The following is a 24,676-nucleotide window of genomic DNA, read 5'->3' on the forward strand; positions in this document are numbered from 1 at the left end:
ATTTTGAAACACCTCCGGAGCCAAACTAAACACATGTTGTGTGTTCGGCCAGCTGACTGTCGATTGGTGGCCTCCGAGCAGATCCCTTCTAGGTTTCACCGCGTCTGTTCTTCTCTCGCTGCCTTTTCCCGTTTGACCTCTGCCCACGTCCTCCGTGCGCGTGGGGCCAGCACCTCTGCCCGCATCTTGGAGGTCGCAGCTGACTGACCCCCTCCCTCCCGCTCCCAGTTAATAAGGCTCTCTGCTCACCTGCTCCTTGTAACCTCCCCTCCGGCTCTCTCTCGCCCCTGTGCATGGTGTCTTCTGATGCCAAGCGTTGTTCTGTGCCACTGTCACACTCCTCTCCCCCCACCCCCGCCGTCTTCTCCAGAAAAACACGGGAGCATCTCAGTTCAGCCTGGTCTGTGCTGCATTCCTTCCCGCACCCTCCCCGGACCCCCCTGCAGGCTTCTGTGCCAGCCGCGCCTCAGCCCCCATGCCCTCCCTCCCTGTCCCTGTCTGTCCTGGCTGGGGTCCCAGGGAGCAGGCCCTGATCTGGAGGCCACTGGGGAGTGCTCTTGAGGGGACAGGAAGCGGGACTGGGCAGGGGGACAGGTTGGGCCACATCCAGGCCTCTGCCAGCTCCACCTGGAGCCGGAGCTGGGAGCTGAGTGAGACCTGAGCCGCCCCTGGAATTGTCCCGGTTGTGAGGAGGTGGGGCTTCCTATGCCTGTGTCCACCTGTTACTGGGTCTGGGCTGGCCCTGGGGAGCGGCAAGGCCAAGGGCGGTCACAGTGGGGTACACGCAGCTGTGAGCTGTCAGCAGTCAGCACCCCCTCACTGGAAGAACACAGCCCTTGCAGCGCCCCACAGCGCCCCCACACCCCCTTCTCAGGGCCCGGTGCAGCCCCAGCTCCTCCCCTTGTGCTCAGGGAGAATTCATCTCCCGCAGTCACTACGTGAGGACTCATTACCTCTGAGCAAAGAGGGAGCTGCCTTATTTGGAATCCTTGCAGCCCTTCCATTCCAGAACACTCTCTCAGCTACTTTAGGGCAGCAGAGTAATTTAAGAAGCCCACCTAAGGTAGGCAGGAGCCTGGTTGGAGGGTCTCCTGCTCAGGCATGGTACCGGGGCTCCCCCTGCCTCATCGGTAAACACTCCCGACTCATTCTTTCCATTTTCCGAGGCTCAGAGAGGATGAGGCAGCCACCTAGGGTCCCACAGCTGGTACCAGGCGAGTCTGAACTCACAGCCTGCCCCCGCCCCTCAGCACGTTGACAGGCTGCGTCCCGGCGAGGTCTGTGAGAAGGCAGCGTCCTCTTCAGAACTGTGAGGTCCTGGAAGATAGCGAGCATGTCTTGTCACCCGGTGGCCCACACTGTGGTCAGGACCTCCCTCCTCCCCCCGACAGTGGAAACTGCGTTCAAACTAAGTTAAGCAAACAAGGCAATTTATTGGCTTATGCAACTAAAAAGGTCGGGGTTTCTAGCTTCCCGTGCAGCTGGATCCAGGTGTGCAAGTGACATCCTCCGGCCCTGGCACATCCCTCCGTCTCTGCCCTGCTTTGCTCTCTCTTGCCCGTCTCCGCTCAGACTCTGTCCGCGTGGGAGCTGCTGGGTGCTCTGGACTCACATCCACCCTCTGCCCAACAATTCCAACTAAAGGACAACTTCTGATTCCCGGTATGCCCAGCAGTTGTCCCAGAATTTCGGCCCTCAGCCTGGCTTGCGTCACATGACAAACACCTGAAGCCAATCACAGCGACCCACCAGGACTGGGGGCCAGAGATGCAAGATGGAAAACACGGACTGGCTCCGCCTGGGTTAAGGGCCCATTGCTGGAGCCCAGGGCTCAGGGGCAGCCACCCAGACAGTCCCGCAGGACGTCAGGATGCCATAAGCAGAAGCGGGACGGTGGCTGGCCGCTGGAAGCAGCTGCTGTCCCTTCCATGTGCTGATTTCCCCAAAGATGCTGTCTGCAAATGTCTTTCCCATGGAGCCAGCTTCTGACCTTTCTCAGAAATGTGATTTCAATGCCTTTGGGAGCTCTGCCTTGGAGTAGAGCTGAGACCTTTTTGCTGCCAGGAAAGTGTAATTTCTCTGCTCTCTCCTCAGTAGCTAGGCAGGAGAACGTCTTGACCAAGTACCCTCTCAACGTTCTGAGGTCTGCGCTTTCTGGATCTCTTTTCTCTGAGCCTCTGGCTTTTTCCTCACTGTATCCAAAATCCTAACCCTGCTCAACCAGCCTGAGCAAATGGGGAGAGCTTTGATGAAGCAGCCTGGGGAATGCATGGACCTTGGCAAATCTGGCCAATCCTGGTAGTGGTTTGGAAGGGGATATATGACTTGCTAATTTGCAGATGACACACATTTTGGACGTTTTGCAAATACCAGCAGTGATGAACAGGCAAGGAACTTGAGAGAACCGAAGCATGGACGAGGAATAACAAAATTAATTTCCATGTATATAAATACTAATTGACACACCCGAGGAAAATGAATATGGAACATGGATATTAGCTCCACTGGGCGAATGGCCGCTTTCGGAGCAGCCCCAAATTAGATGGCCTCGCAGTGTGTTCTGCCAGGCAAGCAAAAGGACCACGGGCGCGGGAGAGTCTGCGATGCTGTGTCTGGTTGTCACAAGAGGAGCTGGCCTTTCTCCTGACACAGATTCCTCACCCACGTCCTCTTCCTCCTTCACCTCAAGGCCATCTCCCTCTGAAGGCCGTCACTCTGTCAGTTGGTCAACGGTGTCTTCTCTTTCCCTCCTTCCATTCAGGCCGTTGAGCATCCGGGCAGCGCTTGCTGTCTCCAGAACAGACCCTGAATCTGCCCCCTTCTCCTCTGTTTGGACCCCTTGTTGCCCTTGTCCAGCCCGTGGGGATCGCAGCAGCCTCCGCCCTGGTCTCTCTAGAGTCCGACCCCAGTGCCTTTTCTGAGATGCACATCAGATCGTGTCACTCTCCCGCTTCAAAATCTACGCCTCCAGGAGCTCCCCAGGCCAGAGAAGAAAATGCAGACGTGATCGAGCCTCTGCCTAACCTTCCAGTCTCGTTTTTCTCCACCCTCCCCCTGGGTGACTCAGTCCTAACTCCAGGCCACATGTGTTCCCATCCCAGGGCCTTGGCCCGTGCCGTCCTCTCAGCCGAGAATGTTCTTCCAGAAACGCTGAAGACTGGCAGCCTCCTTCCACCTCTGCACCAGGTCTCAGCTCACGTCACCCCCTCCGAGAAGCCCTCCTTGACTAACCCTGCTCCGCCCAGTCATGCCCTAGCCCGTCTCTCTCTTTCTTCATGGCTCTCATCACTCTGTGGAACCATCGCATTCTTCTGTTTACGGGTTGATTGTGTGTCTTCACTGCAGTGGAAGCTCATGGAGAGAGTTCACTACATGTTTGCTTGCTCTGTGTCTCCGGTGCTCAATTAATTATTTGTTTTCCATGAACGGGGAATTTGGTGAAGCTCAATGATTTTACTTTGATTCGTTTACCTGCAGGAATCTACTGAAACCTCTTCAGTCAATCGTTTATTTAAAAAGAAAGAAACCTTTTATTGACCATCTATTTTTCAGAGACTGTTCTAGGCTCTGGGGACGCAAGAGTGACAGTCGTCAGAGTCCCTGCCCCCATCTTAGTGGGGAAACTGATGAAAACAAATAAGCAAGTCCATGTAGAATATATTGTAAGAAGCGCTGTGATGAAACGTAAAGCAGGGGAAGGACCTAGAGAGTGTCGGGGCGTGGTGCTCTTTGGGCCCGTGTGGTCAGGGAAGGCTTCTCAGAGGAGATGACATTTGGACACAGGCTCCGGTGGGGAGCTTTTGCTGCTGAACAAACGGACCCAGGCTTTAGTGGCGAAGCACAGCCCCCGTTTACTCACGATTGGCTCATCATTCAGTGCCTTGGCTGGGCAGTGCTGCTCCTCTGAGCTGGCCTGGCTGGCACCTGCTGGGCCAGCTCCTGTGTCTGGTCAGTCGGCAGATGGGCTGGCAGCTGAATGAGCCAGGATGCCTTCATGTCCGGCAGGTGGGAGGCCAGTGTGACAGGGCGACAGGGCTCACCTGGCTCCTGCACATGGCCAGGTCCAAGCGTGGGGACAGGGACAGGGCCCGGCGTGCACGTGCTCTGCAGCCTCTGCTCGCAGCACCTCTGCGTCTGCCCCACGGCCAAAGCCGATTCCTCCCACCCTGTCCCTGCGAAGAGGCAGGGACAGGGTGGGAGGAATTTGGGGCCATTTTGTATGCTGCCAGTGCTGTCCAAAGCCGTGATGGGCCTGGAACCATACTGGTCACACATCCTTGTCATCTGCCCCTAAGGTGCTCAGTGACCCTGGCATCAAGGTGAGCAGAAGAGCTGAGGCTCAGTTCCAACACATACGCTGCAAAGGACAGGGGCGTAGGAGAGGAAGCCGGACTCCAGGGAGGGGCCTCCCTGCTCCCCCACCTCTCCTCTGAGCTGAAATGGGTGGGACCGCATGACCTCCAGGCCCTTTTCTTCCAACGCTCCGTGGTGGCATTCTGCGCAAGTTGCCACGAGCGTGAAGCTTTTGGACGCAGCAGCAAAGGGCGCTCACATAGGCTGAACGTTCCCCAAGGGCAGGAGAGTTCGCTGGGCTTGGGCCTGCTCTCCCGGGAGACCATTAAGTAAGAGAACCCCCACCCAAGCCTGCGACAGGCCCTGACCAATAGGTTCTTTCCGTTTGAGCTTCCCGGGCAGATGGGTGACTCCCAGGACCGCAGGAGATCACTTCTTCATGGTCTCAGGGGTGGGGCAAGGCCAGAGGGTAGAGGTGGCACCACACGTTCCTTCCTTTACCCTGGCTCCTCAGGGTGGTGGCCAATTTGCATGAGATGTCCGTTTCCAGTGTACGGCTTACTGATGCAGCTGCCTCCCTTTCGTTTCTTGGTGAATCACTGTCTGTACTGAGCTCCTACTGTGTGCCAAGCACAGTGCCAGGCTTTGGGGACACAGTGGCCTAGCAGAATAGATGGGGCTTCTGCCCTCGGGGAGTTAACTGTCTGTCATGGCAGATGGATATTTACCAAACGATCACCAGATCCCAGTGGTGACCAGGGCATGGCAGGGGGAGTTCACAGTGACACGGCAGGATGTGAATGGAGGTTTGCTGTCGTCGGAGACATCCCTGAGGAAGTAAGCTGGGATCTGAGGGATGAACACAAGGTAGCCAGGCCACAGGCATTCCAGAGAGAGCACAGCATGTGCAAAGGTCCTGTGGTGGGCGACAGCCATAGATGAGTGACTTAGTGACAGTCTTGTGAAGCCAGGGACCCCTGGTGCAAGTTAAGATTAGAGAAATAGAAGCCAGATGGCCAAGGCCTGCTGGCCGGGCAGCGTGGGAAGCCACATGAGCATGTTAAGTGTCGGGTGGGGCGACCTGATCGGCACATAGAGAAAGGATCCAGGACTGTGTCCAGGTTTAAACAACCCTGGTCCCTTCATCCCGCTGACATTTCCTGAACATGTCTGTGTCCCAGGCCCGAGGGCCCCAAGAGGAAAGGAAGGCGTGGAGCCCACCCCAAAGGCACTTGGTGTTTGAGTCTGGGTTTCCAAGTCGATAGGAAACGCGGAAACTAAAGCTTGTTCCTCTTCCCGTCTCCGTCTCGGGCGCCTCCGCCTGCATCTCCGGTGTTCACAGGCCCCTTTTCTCCCTGTTGCAGGCCTGCAGCTGAATTTCACTGCCTCCTGGGGCGACCTGCATTACCTGGGGCTCACGGGCCTGGAGGTGGTGAGCAGGGATGGCCAGGCACTGCCCATCCACCCGCACCAGATCTCCGCCTGCCCCCGAGACTTAAATGACCTCCCCGAGTACACGGACGACTCCCGGACCCTGGACAAGTAGGTGTCTGTGAGAAGCTTGCCTCTCACACGGCATCTGAGGCTTCCGCTTCAAACCTCAAATAGCAGCCTGTACTCCCCCCTCCCCCCGCCATCCCGGGAGGTGTGTGCTGTCCCATTTTATAGTCGAGGGAAACCAAGGCTCAGAAAGGGCGGGGACCCTCCCAGGGCCACACAGCTGGGCGTCGTGGGCAGGGCTCTCAGCCAGGTCCTCCTGCTTCCGGGCAGCCTGTGCTTTGTGTTCTCCCCACTGTGCTTTAGCACAGGACATCGAGTATAGTGGCTGCTTGGTAGGCCTCTGCGGGGACGGCTGTTAGGCGCAGGACACTTTCCCCTCCTGGAGGTGGGAGGTGACTGCTGAGGAAGTGTCCGTGCTTTCCTCTGCGTTCGTCAGATTTCCTAAGTCCAGGCTGAGTCAAGCCAGTAAGAGAACCAGCCGGAAATACAGCAGCGATCCATGGGGGCCGTCACCTGCTCTTACCCCTTACCCTGCCCCCACTGCTCAGCCTGGGCCCTGCCTGGGCGTGTGAGCAAGCGTCTAGGGGCGTCAGAGGGATGAGAGTTCAAATCCCGGCTCTGCCCCCTGCCAGCTAGTAAGTAAGTTTCTTAACCTGTTCAATAATAATAATGATAATAATAACTGAAATGATAGTTGCTGTTTTTTGAGCAATTATTAAATGCCAGATGCTGGGCTATGCTAAGTAGGTTACAGGTATTCATCCATTTCAACCTTAAACAGCTCTCAGACGGCCCCATGTAAACTGAGGGACGGAGAGGCTGAAAACTGGCCCAAGGTCATGCAGACGAAGCTGTGAGTGGCAGAATCCTGATCTGAGGGCAGGACCATGGGAGACCAACACCCATAGACTTAACCACTGAGTCATGCTGTCTTCTCTGCCTCGGTTTCCCTATCAGTAGAATGGGGACAATAAGTCCCGTGGCTGGAGGGCGGAAAGGGGATTTCTACTTGACAGCTGCCGCCTCTGCCTGGTCCAGAGTGTGTGTGTGGGGTCAGTGGGTTACCCCACCCTGCTTCTATAAGGTGCCTCTTAACTGCGACCCTGCTGTCCTGTTGTCATTGCCAGCTCAGGGGCCACTCTGTGCTCTGCGTCTTGGCGACTCACACTGCTGTGTACTTAGACCCAGGGCTCTTGGGTCCCCTTCCCCGCTGCCCACCCCTCGTTCATCCCACCCACCACCACCCATTTACCACCCCTCTGCCCAGACCATAACGCAGCAAATCCCAGGCCTGATAGCATTTCATCTCTAAATGTTTCAGTCTGTATCCCCAAACAGTGAAGAAGGACTTTAGAAAGAAAACAAAATCTCAGTACCATTCTCATACATAAAAGAATCATCATTCCTTAAATTACTAGAGGTCCAGCATGTTCCTATTTCCCTGACAGTCTTTTTTTACAGTTTGTTTCTTGCATTGAGACTCAGATAAGATCCCTACACTGTGATTGGTTGATATGTTTCTTAAGCCTCTTGTAATCTCTTCCTTCCTTTCCATCTTTTTTTTTATCTTTTTCTTATAAATTATATGTCGAAGAAACCAGATTCTTTTGCCCTGGATTTTACTGGTTAAATCTCTATGGTTATTGTTTAACCTGTTCCTTGGACCCCAGTATTTCTTGTAAATAGTTCATTAGATCTAGAGGCCTGATCAGATTGGGGGCAAGACATGACCCTCGGAACACAGATGTCACTGTGTATTCCCTTTAGGACCCATAGAATGTCCGGTTGTCAGGATCTTTGGCGGCCAGTCCTCAGTGGTTAGATCCATTAATTTATTCGGGGTTGCAAACTGGCGATACACCGATCCTGTGTTTTTCCCAGGACTCATCAGCTCCATCCAAGTCAAGTTGTTGTCCTTTCAATCTTAGTTGTGGAGGGCGCAGCTCAGCTCCAGGTCCGTTGCCGTTGTTAGTTGCAGGGGGCGCAGCCCACCATCCCTTGCGGGAGTCGAACCGGCAACTTTGTGGTTGAGAGCCCGCGCTCCAACCAACTGAGCCATCTGGCCACCCAGGAGCTCAGCGGCAGCTCGTTGACTTCATTCTAGTTGCGGAGGGTGCAGCTCGCTGGCCCATGTGGGAATTGAACCGGCAGCCCCATTGCCGAGAGCTCGCGCTTTAACCAGCTGAGCCACCCGTCTGCCCCCAGCTTCCCTGCTTTCTGACGTGACAAGCTATTCCAGGCTCATCTCGTATATTTCTTTTTAAAAAGAATGATTTTATTATATAAGATTCCAATGTACTCATCTTGTATATTTCTGTCCCATTGGAACCAGCCATTTCTCCACGAAACTCTAGCTCCTTCTAGTGGGAAATGGGATTTAGAGACCATAGTCTGGCCAATGGGGACGCTCATTGCTAGTGGGTTGGTCATTGTTTCTAGGCTTTTCGTGTTGACAAAGGTAGGAGGTGTCATGTGGATATTCTTGTAGGGACCTCCCTGCACAGTCAGCTGTAAACGCTTCAACAAGCCTCTCGACTCTCAAAATTGGGCAGCAGTTTTGCTCTCAGGCAGCTCCAGCTCCAGGACAGAGAGGTAATTGCTTTTGGAAGGAAATGGAAGGTTCTCTAGTCAGCTTAACTCCACAAACGCCCCAGTGTTAAATGGCTGAATTTCCTGTTTTCTGATGCCAGCGATTATAAAACACACTATCCTCCATCAGTTTAATAACAGCCTTTTAGAGAAAAGAAACATTACCTTCCTGGATGAACACTTAGATGATCAGATTTGTGCCAAATCTAAAACTTTAAATGTAAAAGGGGGGAAAAAGTTTATTTTAAAAATCCAGGAAACATGGCAACAGCGTGAGTTTCTCCCAGTGCAGCAGCTTCAAAGTCACCAGGAAAATGGAAGGGTGAGGGGACGGCATCGCCCAAGAGACTGAGAGGGACGCCCCTGTCCCCAAGGCCGGGCTGGGAGCCAGAAGGATGGAGGCGATTCTGGACTGGGCTGAAGCGAGCTGGGCAGTCCAGGGCAGCCAGCAGCTTTGGGACAAACATGGGCAGAGGGCAGGAGGACGAGGCAGGAGAGCCAGAAACTGGCCAGGCTGGGCGTGCAACGTGGGCAAGGGGACAAGTTCAGAACAGCCGCTGAGAAGCACGCGAGGGGCTAGGGCTCCGACCTGGTGGTGGGAAGCGCCCTGAGATGCCCAGGCTGTGTGGTGCCAGGCCGCACCCGCTCCCACAGCTGCCCGGGAGCTGCCAGACTCATCCCGACGCTTTAGCATCTCTCCCCAAGCGCGAGAAAGAAAGGATAGAAGCCTTTCCAAGTGTGCGGTCGAGTCATTACAGCATTTTACAGAAAGTCTGGATGAGAGAGCGAGGTTCACGTCCCATCCGTCCGCTCTGACACGCTGTGTTTTTCCCTTTGGTGTCGCTGCCCTGGTCCTGTCCTCATTGTACAGCGTCAAGGTCGGCTCAGGCCCCGCCCGCCGTGGCCCGGCTCCCGCGTTACTGCGTCAGCCCGACAACTGGCATTTTTAACAGCCGCGCAGATTGAGCCTGTTCCCTGTTCTCAGACCTCTTAGGTTACTTTTCAAGTTTTCTCATATAAATAAGGTTATAATGAATATCTTGGTGCTGATAGCCTTTCCCACATGTTGAATACATTTTCCTGAGGGGACAAAAATTCCAGAAAACGGAATCACCGGGTTAAAGGGTCCTGAAAAGGGACACATTCCCTGCCCCCCTCCTCCCTTTACAAAAATACTGGTGACTGCTTCCCTGCACCTTAAACAGCATAGATGGTTACTTTTTCCTGTTTTCTTATTCTGTCTCGTCTCACTCAGGTGAGATGAGGTGGCCCCACACTGGCTTTAATTAGTCTCACCTCCCTCAGTGGGCCCGATGGGCCAGGCTCCGGCCAGGTCCGGGCTGAGCGGGGCGCAGACCCCATGCTGGGCCACCCCCACCTCACCGCTCCCTCCCCTCTGTGTGCAGGTTAATCGACGGAGCCAACCTCACGATGGAGGATGAGCACATGTGGCTGGTCCCCTTCTCGCCGGGCCTGGACCACACGGTCACCATTTGCTTCGACAGAGCTGAAAGCATTGCGGGCCTGCGCTTCTGGAACTATAATAAATCTCCTGAGGACACCTATCGAGGGGTGAGCCGGGACGGGGCCGTGCCCAGCCCACTGGCAGGGAAGCGGGGCCATGATGAACGGTCGGCGTGGCTGCCGGAGAGGAGCATAAATCCTCCAGAACTTTCCAAATGGAGCTGGGGGTTACAGCCAGGGACAGAGCACGCTGCCGTTTCCTTCCTCTGCAAACAGCAAATGCAGGCGTGTAAGAGCCCAGGCAGTCGGGGAAACTGCAGCAGCTCGTCTCTTCTGGGGTTTCTGGGCCCTCAGCAGACTGGGCCCCGACTTGCAGTGTTGGTTGTGGCCCTGTTGTGCCTCGTGTGCTTCCTGGGGCCAGACATTTCTCTGGACCCTCGTGCCAGCCTCTGGGGGGCAGGTGTTACCCCCCCCCCCATCTTTCAGGGTATCAATAAGTAAGGTTCAGAAAGAGCCAGTCACTCCTCTGGGGTCCCACAGCGAGAACCCCAGTCCACATCTGCCTGGCTTGGGGCCCATACTCAAAGCTCCATACTGTTGTCTGTGTGCTGGGTGGGAAGGCGCGGCGGCCTCGGCTGGGAAGTGGAAACAGGCATCAGAAGTGCCCGTTAGCATGAGCTTTTCTGACCTGTGTGACTAGGAACCATGAAAGATGTAGCCCCTCCCACTACACGGAAGTGTCGCCTGAATACAGCAATGCAGTTAGGGCCCTGGGGTCACAAGTCCTGAGCCTGAATCTCTGCCTGACCCTTACCAGCCGTGTGACCTTTGCAACGTGGTCTGCTTTCCCAACCTCAGTTTCCTTGTCTGTGAAATTATGAGGAGGAGGATGTCTGCCTTGGAAGGTGGCCGTCACTCCTTTCCCACATGAAAACTGACAGCCAGGATTTGGCCTCGGGTCTTGAGAGCCTGGTCTGGGCTCCCCCCATGTGCCAGAGTCCTGCAGGAGGTGATAACAGAAGCCCCCTCCAAGGGAATGAACAAAGGCCTGGGGAAGTCAGGGATGCTTCCTGGAGGAGGTGTTGGCCCTGGAAGAGAGACGGTTCTCCCCGGACCTCTGCTTTGCTCTGTTGCCAGCTTCATTTCCAAGTGGCTTTCTCCATGGGGCAGACCCTGGCAACTCTAGGCTTCTGTCCTGCAGGCTCCAAATCCAGCAGAAGAGAGAACTCCTCTCTTGAAGCGAGCCAGCAAAACCCCAGGAGTCACACTGATTGTGCTGGCCGAGTTCCAGGAGGGTGGACCAATCACAAGACCCGTGGGTTAGAGTTCTCAATTGGGCTAGTCCGGGATCCAGGCCCAGCCCTGGGTCGGGGCTGGAATTACCCCAAAGAAAGCAGAGTGAACATAGCGACGGTTTTTGGGTTCCCCCATCCAGCCATGCCTGAAGCCAGTCACCCTACACTTTTCAGGTTTATGTGCCTGGTGACTAACCAACTGACATAACGGTGGGGGGGCTCCCTCAACACTGAAGGAACGAAGGTCTCCAGGGGCATACAAGTTATGCATGAGACTCAGGGCAAGGCCCTTTTTCTCTCTGCATGGAGGAGCCCTCTGCCTCTCCCGAGGTGAAATTCCACCAGTTTGGTCAGCAGCTGGGCCCACGGAAGGTGGGGTAAGGTGCCGAGAAGCCCCGATTCCGAAACGTGTGGTTGGAGAAGGGGTACTGCTTATTTCCCCTTTCTGCTCACTCACCACCCCCTACCCAGGGCAAACAGAGTGGAGCCACCTCTCACTCTGCCACTAAGGCTTTGAGATTTATTGCTGGATCCTGGCTGGCAAAACCTGGCCTGGGACGGGGGGTCTGTTGGCCCAAATCTAATTGATTCAGCAAGCTCTTGGTAAGCACCTACTGTGTGCCAGGCCCTGAGACAGATGTAGAGATGGTCCAGCTGGGATCTGTGCCACCAAGGGAGACCCACAAGCCGCCAAGGACACTGCTAGGAGCACGAACCCTAAAAGGAGAGCTAAGAGCTCTGAGAAGGGAGAGCAGGAAGTGATGTGTGAGCCCGGGCTCGAGGAAGGAGCTGTACACTTATCGGGCATAGATTTTGTGCCAGGAGCTGTCCTGTTGTGGATGCTTTCCCTGAGTTATTATTGAGCCCATTTAACAGATGAGGAGATTGAGGCACAGAGAGGTTAAGTAACTTGTACGACTAACAATAGTTGATGTCAAAGCACTGGAGTCCATGCCCTTGACCTCCGTGTTGTACCACCTGAGGCCACTGCAGCTGAGTGGACGGCAGAATGTCTGTACCTTGCACTGTGGCAGGAGCCTCACCTGCCTGGCCCCCTGCTGTCAGCCCAGCACATGGCACAGAGGAGGGATGACACTGGAAAGTGAGCCCTGCCAGGCGGTGCTGGTCTGGAAGAAAGGCCAGCCCACGCTCTTTCTCAGGCTGGGGGCTCTGAAGTCTCTCCAGCCGCCATACGTGCCAGCTGCCAGCAGCACCAACCATGTCAGCACACACTGCTGTCCTCCCTGCTGGCTTCTTCCTTCAGGCATGTTTTCTCTTTCGTTCTCTAGGCCAAAATCGTCCACGTCTCCCTGGACGGCCTGTGCGTCTCCCCTCCAGAGGGTTTCCTCATCCGGAAGGGGCCAGGCAACTGCCACTTTGATTTTGCTCAAGAAATCCTCTTTGTGGACTATGTACAGGCCCGGCTGCCCCAGCCGGCCCAGAGGTGAGGGGGCGTCGCGTCTGTCCCTCCCACACACGTCTGTCCCTGTCCGCAGCCTCTGCTCTGCCGCGCTCTGAAGTGTCCACCTAAAGCGTTTTGAAATGGTGATCAAACGCATTGCTTTGCAACTCGCCGCGTCTAAAGCTCAGCCAAGCCTCTCGGAAGCCTGTGGAGTCGACCTACCTTGTCTCCGTGTTTGGGTTTCTCAGCGTCTGGAGTGCTTGAGCTTTTAAATGCTTCGTTACGCTTCCTGCTGGGAAAAGAGGATCCCGGCTGCCTGATTCCAAAATTGCCCGCTGGCTGGTTAGGGGAAGGGCCTTCCTTCTCTTGTTTCTGTGTTCCTGATTTAGAAACATCGGAAGAGAAAAATAGGGCCGAACATGGCGTGGATTCCCTGGGATTTCTTGGCCCCAGTCTCAGCTACATTACGTTCAAAGCAATTTGTAAATGCCACGTGAAGGTCACTCATTTAAACCCCCTGATGTCCAAACGCCAGAGGGCAAGCTCTGGAAACAAAATGAGTTTCCACTGCCGCTGGGATCACTTCTTGGGCCGGTCACTGGGAACAGTCACTTAATTATAACATTGCCCTTGAAATGTAAGGAAACCAGGTCAGGGCTGGAGAGCAGTGGCTGCTCACCAGGGAGAGAAGCCCCGTGGGGAGAAATGCGGACGAGGAGAGAGCTCACCCTCCCAAGTGCCTGCTCTGTGCCTGACGCTTTGTTTTTATTCAAGTAGGGCTTATTATGCCCATTTTACAGATGTGGGAACTGAGGCCCTGGCTAGTGAAGCCACTTGCTCAGGAACAGGAAGCCAAAGCCTTCAGGGCACTCCCCACCTTCCAGCTTCCTCTCCCTGCCCTTCCCCCACCCCACCCCATCCATACTCAGCTTCTCTGGCCAACACCCACCCCCTGCCCAGCCCCTTCCTCCCTCAGGGCCTTTGCTCTGGCTGCTCCTGGCTTGAGAGGCTTGGCTCTGACTCTGCCCATGGCTGAGCTCAGATGTCACCTCGCTGCCCCTGCCTGGCTCTCCACCCCATTGCCCCATCATGGGGCTCGCTCAGCGCTTAGCACAACGTGGACTTACCCTGTTCGCGAAGGGGCAGTAGAGGGGCGGTTAAGAGACAACTTCGGGTGACATCGCAGTTCTGCCTCGCACTAGCTGTGTGACCTTGAGAAGTGACTTCACTTCTCTCTACTCGTTTCCTCGTTCACAACCCAGAGATAAGAGCACCCACCTCGCAGGGTAGCTGTGAGCATGAAGGGTCCGTCCCGGGGAAGCCGAGAATGCAGGGCCGGCGTTGGCTGTGACTGAGCCCCCCTCCCCCGGCACAGGGGGCACTCCACTGCCTCCCAGGGGACACTGTGTCCTCCGAGTCCCCGGGGAATAACTGACCAGTGATTCAGACCACTGCGATCTCCTGCTTATCGATGCTGTTTTGTGTTTCTTCAGGCTCAACACGAAAAGCCTGGAGCAGGCGAGCATGGAGTACGAGGCCCCCCTGATGCCCTGTGGCTGTATCCTCCCCCGTTACCCACTGCACTGCCTGGGCTCGGGGCCAGGTCTGGGACCCAGGGAGAGGGCGCCTGGGTTTCCTAGGAGAGGGTGGGAGGGCTCCCTGGTCTCGGGCACACTGGTGCTGCTGGGACTGGGGCAGCACCACGACTCTAGCTGGGAGGGGCCGAGGAGCTGGACCTGACCCCCGGGACGAGACTGGGGGGCTGTCCTTGGGACCAGGCTGGGAGGAGGTGAAGAAGGAACAGCAGCTCGAATTTACTGGACCCCAACTGCAGCCCGGCACCGTTCACGATGGTTGCCTGCATTAACTTGCCATGTTAGCCCCATGTGGTGGGTTCTGCTCCCATCCCCATGTCACAAGCTGGGGAAACTGGGGCACGGAGAGGCTAAGGAACCTGCCCAAGGCTGCACAGCTGGGAGGGGCAGGGCCGGGTTGGTGACACAGGCCACCTGGCTCTCTCAGTGCCAGTTCTCCTGGAAGGACTGCCACCTGGGCCCTGCTGCTTGTCAGGTTCCCTGCCCTGCCTGCTCCTGGGAATGCTGGGAGCGAGTGGGGGGCTAGGCTGAGGAAGGGCTGGATGCCCGGTTGTCAGCAATGGGGGCCCGCCAGCCACAGCCCGTCCCTCCTGCTGCTGCAAAGATCATGTATCCCCACGTGCCCCGACAGCCCGCACACTTGGATTGGATGGAGGAGGGAACAGCGTCTCTCGTCTGTGATTTTACAACCAGGGGAACTGAGGCATGAGACAGTGTGAGGCCTGGTCAGTTTGTTCAGCCCAATACAATGCATTTGTGACACACACGTGTCCCCATCCTGTGAGCTTCCTGGAGAGTACAGTCCTCTCCTGTCTTCTGGGGCCTGGAAAAAGGTTTTCAATCTCAGCACGCGCGCACACACAGTTTAAAGAAAATCTAATGCCACATATTTTGATAGGTTTCAGTCTCAGTGAGATAAAATCATTTTTTTCTCGTTCTATATAAACCAAAAAAAAAAATCACATCCCTATGTTATCTTTGTCGTCGTTTTACTTTGTTCTCAGAAACTTAAAGCTGTTTTTCCTTAATGACACGTCCCAGTCATTTTTCAGTTTCAGCTGCTGACCAGCTGGGGCGACCCTTACTACATTGGTCTCACGGGCCTGGAGTTGTATGACGAGCGGGGAGAGAAGATCCCTCTGTCGGAAAACAGTATCCTTTCCAGGCGGAAGGGGCCCCACCCCAACTGCCGGGAGCCTGGGGGGTCAGGGGCAGGAGCAGAGCCCTGAATGGACAGGGAAATGACCCTGCAGGAATCAGCCCTGGGATTAAAAATGCCACAGGCTCTGTTTCCGGTCAGATGCTGGCCCTTGGGGTGGGCACAGCAGTGAGCAGTGGGCAGCCAGGCCTAACCAGGGATCCATCACACAGAGTCCTGTGGTCCTGGGAACTGGAAGAGGCTACCAACTGGAGCTCCCCTTGGAGCACCACGGCCACGTGGGAGTTGTAAAGGCTCTGACAAGGTCTGCAGGGCACGACCTGAGGCACTGCCTTCAACCCAGTGTGTCCTGAGTTTATTGACGATGGAACCCTATGGTGTGGAATGGCTTTTAACTCTTTTAAATGAGTTGCTGATACATTTTAAAAATCAGGTTTCACATAACAGCCCCAGTCTTTAGCTTCTCTTGAGAACATGACAATGGGAGGCCAGTGATACACAGCGACGATGGCTGGACCTGAGTATCCGCTGCCCTTTCCCCCAAGCATCCTTCTCATTGATCTCAGCCCTCACTCACTGATAACCACCAGGCCCCCGAAACCCCGTGTTAGCGTTTGCTGAGGGCTCACTCTGCAGGCACTGTGCCAGGCTCATCGCATAGTCAGTCCCTCGTTTGCCCTCATGACAGTCTTGTGAAGTCAGTGCTGTTGTTACCCCATTTTACAGATGAGGAACAGACACAGAGAGGTTGAGCAACTTGTCCGAGGTTGCACAGCCAGTCAATGATGGAGCTGGGAGTCTGGCTCCAAAGACCAGGCTCTTGACTGCTGAGCTGGCCCCTCTGGGCTCTCAACCTGTGACTCCCCAACCCAGCACAGTTAGGGACCGGCCAGAGCAGGTCAAACCCCAAAGCCTGCCTGGCATCTCTTCGGGGTCCCCCAGCTCCAGTTGGGTCCTGTTCTGCCTTCTCCTGGTGACATGATACTCCTCCCCTGGGATAAATGCTTCTTGGTGGTTTGGGCTGTTCACTGATTCCAAGAGCGCTCACATCCAGTGTCCTCTGAGATGCTCCCGTCAATTCTGGGATGTAGAGATGTTTATACCCATTTTACAGATGAGGAAACAGGCCCAGGGACGTCCCGTGACTCGCCCAAGACCTCAGAGGTCAGAATGGCAGAGCCAGAGCTGGAACCGGCTTCTCTAGGCCCACGTTAATGCCCATCAGTGGAGTAGCTGTCGCTGGGTCAGGCTTCTCCCGTCCTTCCGGTCTTGGCACAGCCCTCACAGGCCGAGGCAGAGTCCAGCCATGACCTTGCAAAAGAAACCCTTCGCAGCAGCATTTGCCTTCCACTCTCCAGAGTGTCAGCAGCGTATTTCCCCAGCAGTTCTGGGACACTCCCCCTTTCCAGCTGTCTGTCTGCATTGTTTCGATTCCTCCCCTTTCCTTAGAACTGGCTGCCCCCCCCCACTCCCCCCCACTCCCCTCGGCCTCCATGCTCTCGTTTCCCCCCAGAACATGTCTAATCTGTCTGTCATTTCTCTGGCTGCCCAAAGCAGCAGACGCCAGCCCCTCCAGCCCTGTGTCCCCCCAGCCCTGCAGTCCGTGTGACAAGAGGGGCCCAGGGGTGAGCACACTGCTTTGAGTTATGGCCCCTTAGAGGCTGCCACAGATATCGCCGCCTTCCCCGACAGCGTCAACTGCCTGGAGGGCGTGTGCGGGGACGTCCGGACCCCCGACAAGCTCATCGACCAAGTGAACAACACCAATGATGGCAGGCACATGTGGCTGGCTCCCATCCTGCCGGGCCTGGTGGGTTCCCAGGGGCCCCCAGCGGGCAGGGGAGCGGGGAGCCCGTTTCAGTATCTTTCTGCCAGGCCAAGTGAATCTTGAATGAGTCCAAATGCCCGGGAGCTTTCAGGGAGGCTCAGGTCGTAGCCACCAGCTCTTCGGGGCCAGCAGTTCTTTCTCTTTGCTCTTGGGCACTTATTATAGGGGCCAGCAGGGAGATAAGGGCCAGTGGGACTCTGAAGCTGGGAGCCCCAGGGTAGCCGTCCTGGGGGCCGGGGCATCCGCGGTGGGCATTGGTCTCTGGTTCTCTTTCCTGCCTCTGCTGCTCCCTGCAGCCCCACCCTCTCCATTCACTTTCTCCTTCCTTATGTCACCAGGCATTTGACCCCAACTGTGCCCTCTCTCTGACCAAATCTGCCTGGTCGTCTCTGCCAACACACTGACTCAGTTTCCCCAGTCGCAGACCCTGCCATGGGTTCTGCTTGTCTTTTTTCTCCAAGGCCTGATGGCAAGCCTAAGGGTATCCTCCACCCACTTGGGCCTTCTCGATGGAGGTAGAGAAGGAGGCGAGAGGCCAGGACATGGGACAGGTGGGTTTAGCACCCACCAGCCTCCCAGCCACGCGGCCAGAGGCCTGGGTCGGTTTCGTGCCATAGGTAGGGGAGTCAGACCACTATAGTCTCGCTGGCGGCTGGGTTGGACACACAGGAAGCAGGAGCCATATGATCCGGGACCCACCGTATGCTTCTCTGCCAACCGACCTCACTTGCTAACTGCAATCCAGGCTTGCTAGCTCAGCCACGGCAGTTATATCAGTGGCTAATTGCTGACTGGTAACAGCTGATGGCCAACTAGTCACAGCTGATGACCATCTACTACCTGAGCCAGCACCTTTCCACGTGAGGCCGAGAGCCTGGAAACTGCTCTCCTAGCTCTGTCCCCACCATCAGGATGTACAGCAGCCTGGGGCACTCGTGTGACCACTGAAGGGTCCCCTCTTCCGCCCCGTGTGATTAGACGGAGGGATAAGGGGGTGCATTTTCCTCTCCAAACACAGGAAAGGCAGCATCGGCAGTTCTGTGCTGGAGGTTTTCCAAAGACCCTTCCCCCAAACTGCCCGCCCCCGAGTATCAGGGTCCATCAGCTTTCCCTGAAGCCAGCCCTCTAGCCCCAGCCCCACCCCTGCAAAGGGGGCGCACAGGTCCACCAGCCCTCAGACCCCGGCCACATGCTCGTGGCCCCCACACCGGTCCAGCCTTCCATCATCTCGGGGCACTTGGGGCAACCGAGGATGGCCACAGGCTGAGACCAGGGCAGAAACGGGCACAGCGAAGCCTGGAGCCTGTGCCAACACTGAAGGCTTGTTGCTTCATTCCATCTTACAAGGGCCCCTCATAGTTAAGAGTCTTTTGGCGAGAGAGGAGATGGGAGGCTGTTGGGTCCCACGTCACTCGCTGATGCCACCCCCGATCTGGCCCACCCCCTCCCTTCGCCCTTCCCGCAGAGGTTCAAGGACTCGTGCTGCAAATTACCCAGCAGTGCCCTAGGGCCCTTCTGCTCTGCTTTCCCAGGATTGGGGAAAGGACAGACGGGTCACTGACTGCCTGGGGCTCCCTGACTCAGGAGTTGAGGCCTGGTCCCTTTGCCCACGGTGCCCCAGACCGTGCTTCTGGCCTGACCTGGGGGAAAGGGCAGGGCTCACCCAGTTCTCCGTGGGGATTGAAATGGGGGCCACGCCAGGCCCAAGAAAGCAGGCCCTCCAAGAGCCAGCTCAGCGGTTTGTTGCAAAGGCAGTCACACGTGAGCTGACTCACGATGGCCTTCGAGCAGATGAAAGGCAGCGGGAACCCCCTGCCCCCAGCCCTGAGCAACGCAGGCTCCCGTGAGCGCACTGCCTCGGGCGCCCCCCAGGCGCGCCCCCCACACACCTGGCAGCCCCCGCCCAGCCCAGCGTCTGTTTGCAAACACGCCTGTTTTAATGAGTCCTTCTCTCTGATAGGTGAACCGGGTCTATGTGATTTTTGATCTCCCTACCACCGTGTCCATGATCAAACTGTGGAATTACGCGAAAACACCCCAACGAGGGGTGAAGGAGTTTGGCGTAAGTACTTATTATTAGCTGGTGTTTTTTTTTTTTTTAGGTCATCGTACTCACTGGTAATTAGCCACCAGCAGTTACCATTTGTCACAGTTTGATTGACTTCTCTCTGTTGCAACCTTAGACAAATTCCAGGTCTTCCATGCAGGAAATCTGCCATCCAACTGTGAATTCAAACCGCCACCGAGCGATTTGAATCATCGCCCTGAAAACACAGAAAGTGCCTCTTCTTTCATCTTCTCGAATGTAGTGGTTTAGGGAGTTCTCGTTGGGGGGGTGAGGCGACGCTGGGTTGGGGAGCGTGGGGACCTCCCAGCTCTGCCCCCTGGACTAATGGTATTTCAGTCCCCTGAGCTCAGCTTCCTGAGGGTCTGTGCCTTCGCCAATGGTTGTGACGCTGTAAAGTCCTGACACAGGTCGGGCACCTGTAAGCGATGCTCCGCGCAGTGATGCGCTTTGCGCGAGGTCGCAGGTGGGAAGGGAGCGGGGCCTCCGCCAAGCGCCGCCTCTGTCTCCTCAGCTCCTGGTGGACGACTTGCTCGTGTACAACGGGATCCTGGCCATGGTGGGCCACCTGGTTGGGGGCATCCTGCCCACGTGCGAGCCCACAGTGCCCCACCACACCATCCTTTTCACGGAGGACACGGACATCTGCCAGCAAGAGAAACACACCGCTGTCAGGTGCGCCCCGAGCCCCGCGCCACAACCCCGGCCCCCCCAGCCCTGCCGAGGACAGACGGCAGGGACACGCGGCCCGGGCCTGATGGAGCTGCCCGTCTTCTCCCTCCCGGCTACAGGCACCTGGAGGACCAGGACGTCCAGATGATGAATGAAAACCAAATCGTTACCAACTCGAAAAGGAAGCAGAGGGCAGCGGACCCAGGTCAGCTTCTGCGCGCTGCCCCCTCGGGAGTTTGGGCTGAGAGGAGCTGGCAGCATCACACAGCCTCTCGCCCGCCGGCTGCCCTCAGACCCCTCTTCTCCACCCAGGAGGGGCGATAGGGGCAGAACCCCGAGCCACGAGGCCCCTTCCTCCTGCGGGGCCAGTGGCCTGGTGCCGCTTCCTGGAAGCCAGGCCTTTGCACACAGAGGGAGAAGCCCGTTGAGGGCAGAAGCATGTTAGCAAAGGGGGTGCCCTGGGCCGTGGATGCACAGGGTGAGGGCTTCCCAGATGAGGTGGTGTGTGAGCTGCTTCCTCAAAGATGCAGGGAGTTGGCCCCACAGAGGGAACAGTGTGGGGGGAGGCCTGCTCCAGGCAGAGGGGCTGGGTCAGCCACCAGTGCGGGGCTCAGGCTGCTGGGAGGTGCAGGTGGGGGCCAGCTCTGCAGGGGCCTGGTGGCAGCCCTCCAGGGGAGAGGCTGGTAACCTGATCCCTCCGTGCTCTCTCCCCACACAGCCTTACGCCCCAAAACCTGCATAAGTGAGAAGGAGACAGCCAGGCGGTGGTGGTGCTGACTGGAGAAGGAGGAAGAGCTGGTCCCCAGCCAGCGTGGGGCGCCGCCACTGGCCGCCACTCAGCACCTGTGTCCCCGCCCTCAGCCCTCAGTGTCGGCCAGCCCAGACCCCAGGGCTGGAAGAGCTGTGGTATGGAGGGGAGCCTGCTGGGGAAAAGGGTCTTGAGGGGTGGACGGGCCTGGTCACAGGCGGGAGGAGCCAAGGCCGCTGCTACAAGACGAGCTGTGGCCTCTGACTCTCCCCAGCAGGGAGTCCGGACACCCCGCTTGGTGCCTCTCCCATAAGACCCAGCAAAGGAGGGCCAGCGTCCATTCAGGCCTGTCATAGGTTCCCTGCCTCGGGCCTGGGCAGGAAGGTGGCTGGGAAGGCCTCCATGCAGCCTGGAGCCTGGCTGAGAGGGCAGGGGGACCGGGCCTCAAACACCAATACCAACACACGGGGTGTGCTGGTGGGGGGGCTCCACCTTCAGGGTCCCAAGCTGAGGTGCCAGCTCCCCCTCCCCCATACACATCCTGGCCTCATTTGGGGGCTGGCAGAGCTGGCTGAGAGGGTGGGGCTGTCCCCTGGACCCCCAGTGTCTAACCTGGATTTGCTACAACGCCCTCACCATCCCGGTCCTGCTGGTCCTGCAGGGGTGTCGGGCCTCTTGTCAGGCCTGAGAAGGGATTAGCCAAGGACATGTGTCCTGCTGAGGAAAGGAAGGGAGCTGTGCCCACCCGCTGTCCAGTGCTGGGCTGCCCCTGGCATGCCTGCACTGTCCCTGTGGCACTGCCAGGCCCAGACAGGACTGGCAGTCGGGCAGCTTCCAACCCCAGATGGTCAACGGGGCCCATCCAGATGCCCTCTGGCCACAGGGGATTATCAGTGCCACAGCCCATCCTCAGCCCCAGCCCCTCCGGACACAACTCTGTCTGGAGGGGTCCCTGGGGTCTGATGGCAGCCTTTTCTTGCTTGCTCTCTTGCTTTTTGTCCCCATCTGTGCCCTTGGAGTCAGGCAGTGAGGTTCTTGCTGCCCAGGCCCCGCCCCTTCTCCCTCTTCCAGCAGCTTCCCAGCAAGTTGGAAAGGTGCCTTGCACCCCCAGCCGAGAGAAGCCCAGAACGCATCTATTTCCATCTATGTAACAAGCTCGGATCAGGGACCTAATTGGTTTCCCAGTGGTGGGTAATTTCTCGTCCCAATATTAATCCGCTGTTTTCCTGGCGCCCGGCCCGGCCCGGCCCGTGGCAATACTGTACTCCAATGCGTTCCTATGCGCCCGAGAGCCCTGCAAACACGTTATGAGCTTTGCAGCTTCCGCGCGCGAGCAGCTGTGCAAATGCGCTTTTCATTTGGAGCATGGGGTCGATGTGAATATAAGGAATTGTTTCTCCCCAAGAAGATACATCATTTCTGTAGTTTCCAAGCCCCCACTTCTCTGCTCACCTCTGGGATATGGCGAGCTCCCACAGGGCCTCCAGGCTCCCTGGAGAGCTGGGGTGGGTGGGGTGGGGGTGGGGGAGTCGAGGGCTGATCACACCAGCCCCTTGTGACCAAAACCAGTGCGGTGGCTTTAAAGGGAGCCCAGCCGTCCATTCCCACCTGAGGCATGAGCACAGGTCAGATTTGCTGGGGAGAGAGCACAAAAGCCGCACACGCTCGCTCCTGGAATCTCAGCTGATATTTATAATAATTGAATGAAAATTCAATTGTATGGACCATGCAATTTAGGAGGAAAGAAAGCCTGTACAGGCATTAACTCTAAAATAAATTTCTATTTTTTTCTCTTGCACAATCAGTAGATGTTATTAAGAGTAGAGTTTGACCCCCTGGCTTTGGGGTCAAGAACTGCTGCAGTCACTGAAGCCTGGCCAGGTGACATGGGGGACGTCCCCTCTCTGAGCTGCTTTTTCCCCCACCTGCCAATGGGGACACGATCCTGGCACTGAGTGTCAAACAGATGCCAGAGCCCACCCGTACACGGCGGTTATTTCACGCCTGGCGCTCGCTCACTCGATCCCAGTCACGGCCTATGGGGTGGGTCCCATGTGATAATCCTTACAGATACGGGGGCAGAAGCCCAGAGAGGTTGAGTAACTTACTGAAGAGCCCAGCTTTGGCAGCCATTGGCCAACGCACAGATCCTGAGAGAGCCATAGGCCCGGGCCCAGGGGTGAGGTCTCCTGGGGCTTTGGCCCTGGGGGTTCCTTTCAGCGCATGTGGACCCTGGAAGCCGGTACCCAGATGCCCGATTCCCGGCCTCTTCTGCAGTTCCCACTGCCCTGCTTCTGTGGGGGTGAGCGTGGCAGTTCTGTTGGCGTCTGGATGAAGCCGCCCGTGAGTGGGGAAAAGGTTCAGTTGAAGCGGGGTCTGGACGGCGGCTCGGGCGCCAGCCGTTGCCTTGGTGCTGGGCAAGAGGGCCCTTTGGAAACTCACCTCCCTCACTGTCCCAGGGAGAAGGGCGTCCCTCTGCCCCCCACCATACTCCCCTACCACACACATGGAGAGAAGATGGCAAAGCCTCTGGCAGGCTCCCCCACTCCCTGCTTCCAAGTTCCTAAGAAGACAGAGGGGCCCTGCTGTGCCCAGACACCTTGGTGTTGGAGAGCCACCCCCCACACACACGGTTGTATGTCTGCACCGGCCCTGGAGACCCTCAAGGGCAGGCGAGCCCTTCAGCCGTGGAACGGGAGGCCGGACAGTCCCCTGCAGGCAGCAGTCCCCAACCTGTGCCCCGTGAACATCCCAGGGCTGGTTCATCCACCCTCCTGGCCTCTCCAGGGAGGTAAAAGCAGGGGGGGGTCATTCCTGGCCCCTCAGCCCCCCATGGGCAGGAACGCCACAGTCCTTAGCCCACCTTTGCGAGCTGGAGGCGGCAGTCCCCACCTGATCCCTGGTGGGGGGACAGAGGCTTCCTCCCCCACATGCTGTGCCCACCCTGCCCCACAAGCACAGGGTGTCAGTCAGCCCAGAGCTGTAGCTGTCAGGCCCCTGGGTGACAACAAGCCCAGGCGTGGGTTCCTGGACGTGAATCTTGGCCACAGCAGAGAAGAGGCTTCAGGAAGCCCGGACTCCCGGAGGAATCTCCCCGCAGACCTCCATCCCCGTCTCTGTCCAGCAGTGGGACGGACCTGCTTCTGTCTGTCTGTCTGTCTATTTGGCTCCAGACAGACAGCTCCGGCATTGGCAGTCTGAGCTCGGAAGGAGCCAGAAGGCCCCCAAGGCTTCCGAGGCCATTTCTGCAGCCGACAGGTGGCACTGCCCCAGGCCCAGGCGTTTGCCCAGATGTCCTGGTCGTCCCCAGGCTGCCCCACCCACCCCACCCAGGGCCGGGATGGTCCCTTTCTGAGGTCGCAAGCCCCTCTCAGCCTCGTGAGTGAAGCTGCAGGTCGCATCTGGTGGCTCAGCCTTCTCAGGGTCGGCTGGCTGTGCGGGTTTGGGCAATTCCCGCTTCCCTGGAAAAACTGGGCAATCTGGGAGCTCTGGTCCCACATTCCTGGGTGGCTCCTGAGCCCGGACAGGTGCTCGCCAGGTCCCCGAGTCCCCACCAGCCCTTTTGTCTCCCACTCACCTGCTTCCCTCACCTGTGTGACCTTCACAGTTTGTACCCTTGAGACACAGGCCCTGAATGGGGGGAGCAGGACCAGATGGAGTGACAGTGTGGAAAGTGCCCGTGGGAGTCCCCCGGGTGTGCAGAGGGCTCTCCTGGGCCCTGGGACTCAAACCTCCAGATCCAGTCAGGCCGCAGGGAGGCAGGCAGGGCCTCTGTTCGATGAGTCACGTTCCCGCGGGCTGTGGGGCTGAGTGCCCGCTGTGCAGGCCTGTCCCTGGACCGCTGTGTGATGGTGGCATTCACGACACCACTTCCAGGCTCCCAGCCTCTGGGAAACTGCTCCACTCGCGGCCCCTGCTGAAGGGCCAGACTTTGGCAGCCATATGGTGGTGTGACCTTGGCAAAGGCTTCCCTACCCAGCAGGGTGCCAGCCAGCAGTGCCTGCTTCAGGGAGGTGCGGTGGGCACCCTTAGTTAGAGCAGCTCCTGGGAGGGGGATGCACTCGCT

General features: G+C 57.3%; 1 protein-coding gene across 9 annotated transcripts in view; it reads left to right on the forward strand.

Moving 5' to 3' along the window:
* Positions 1–22,411, forward strand: part of KATNIP (katanin interacting protein) — a 153,885-nt gene extending 131,474 nt beyond the window's left edge. For 8 of the 9 annotated variants that reach the window (XM_019754669.3, XM_088801399.1, XM_088801398.1 and 5 more), the window contains 10 exons: positions 5,658–5,835; positions 9,789–9,954; positions 12,431–12,585; positions 14,037–14,101; positions 15,180–15,290; positions 16,968–17,107; positions 19,086–19,187; positions 19,705–19,865; positions 19,982–20,067; positions 20,581–20,782. In XM_019754669.3, the coding sequence (XP_019610228.3) occupies positions 5,658–5,835; positions 9,789–9,954; positions 12,431–12,585; positions 14,037–14,101; positions 15,180–15,290; positions 16,968–17,107; positions 19,086–19,187; positions 19,705–19,865; positions 19,982–20,067; positions 20,581–20,639 (1,223 nt within the window). In that variant the 3' untranslated portion in view covers positions 20,640–20,782. Of the gene's footprint in view, positions 1–5,657; positions 5,836–9,788; positions 9,955–12,430; positions 12,586–14,036; positions 14,102–15,179; positions 15,291–16,967; positions 17,108–19,085; positions 19,188–19,704; positions 19,866–19,981; positions 20,068–20,580 lie in introns of all 9 variants that reach the window. The other variant, XM_019754670.3, reaches the window with a different exon arrangement.
* The last annotated feature ends 2,265 nt before the right edge of the window (positions 22,412–24,676 follow it).

Source organism: Rhinolophus sinicus, chromosome 10 (assembly GCF_057876585.1).
Source record: "Rhinolophus sinicus isolate RSI-liver-muscle chromosome 10, RSI-T2T, whole genome shotgun sequence".
Classification (NCBI taxonomy): Eukaryota; Metazoa; Chordata; class Mammalia; order Chiroptera; family Rhinolophidae; genus Rhinolophus; species Rhinolophus sinicus.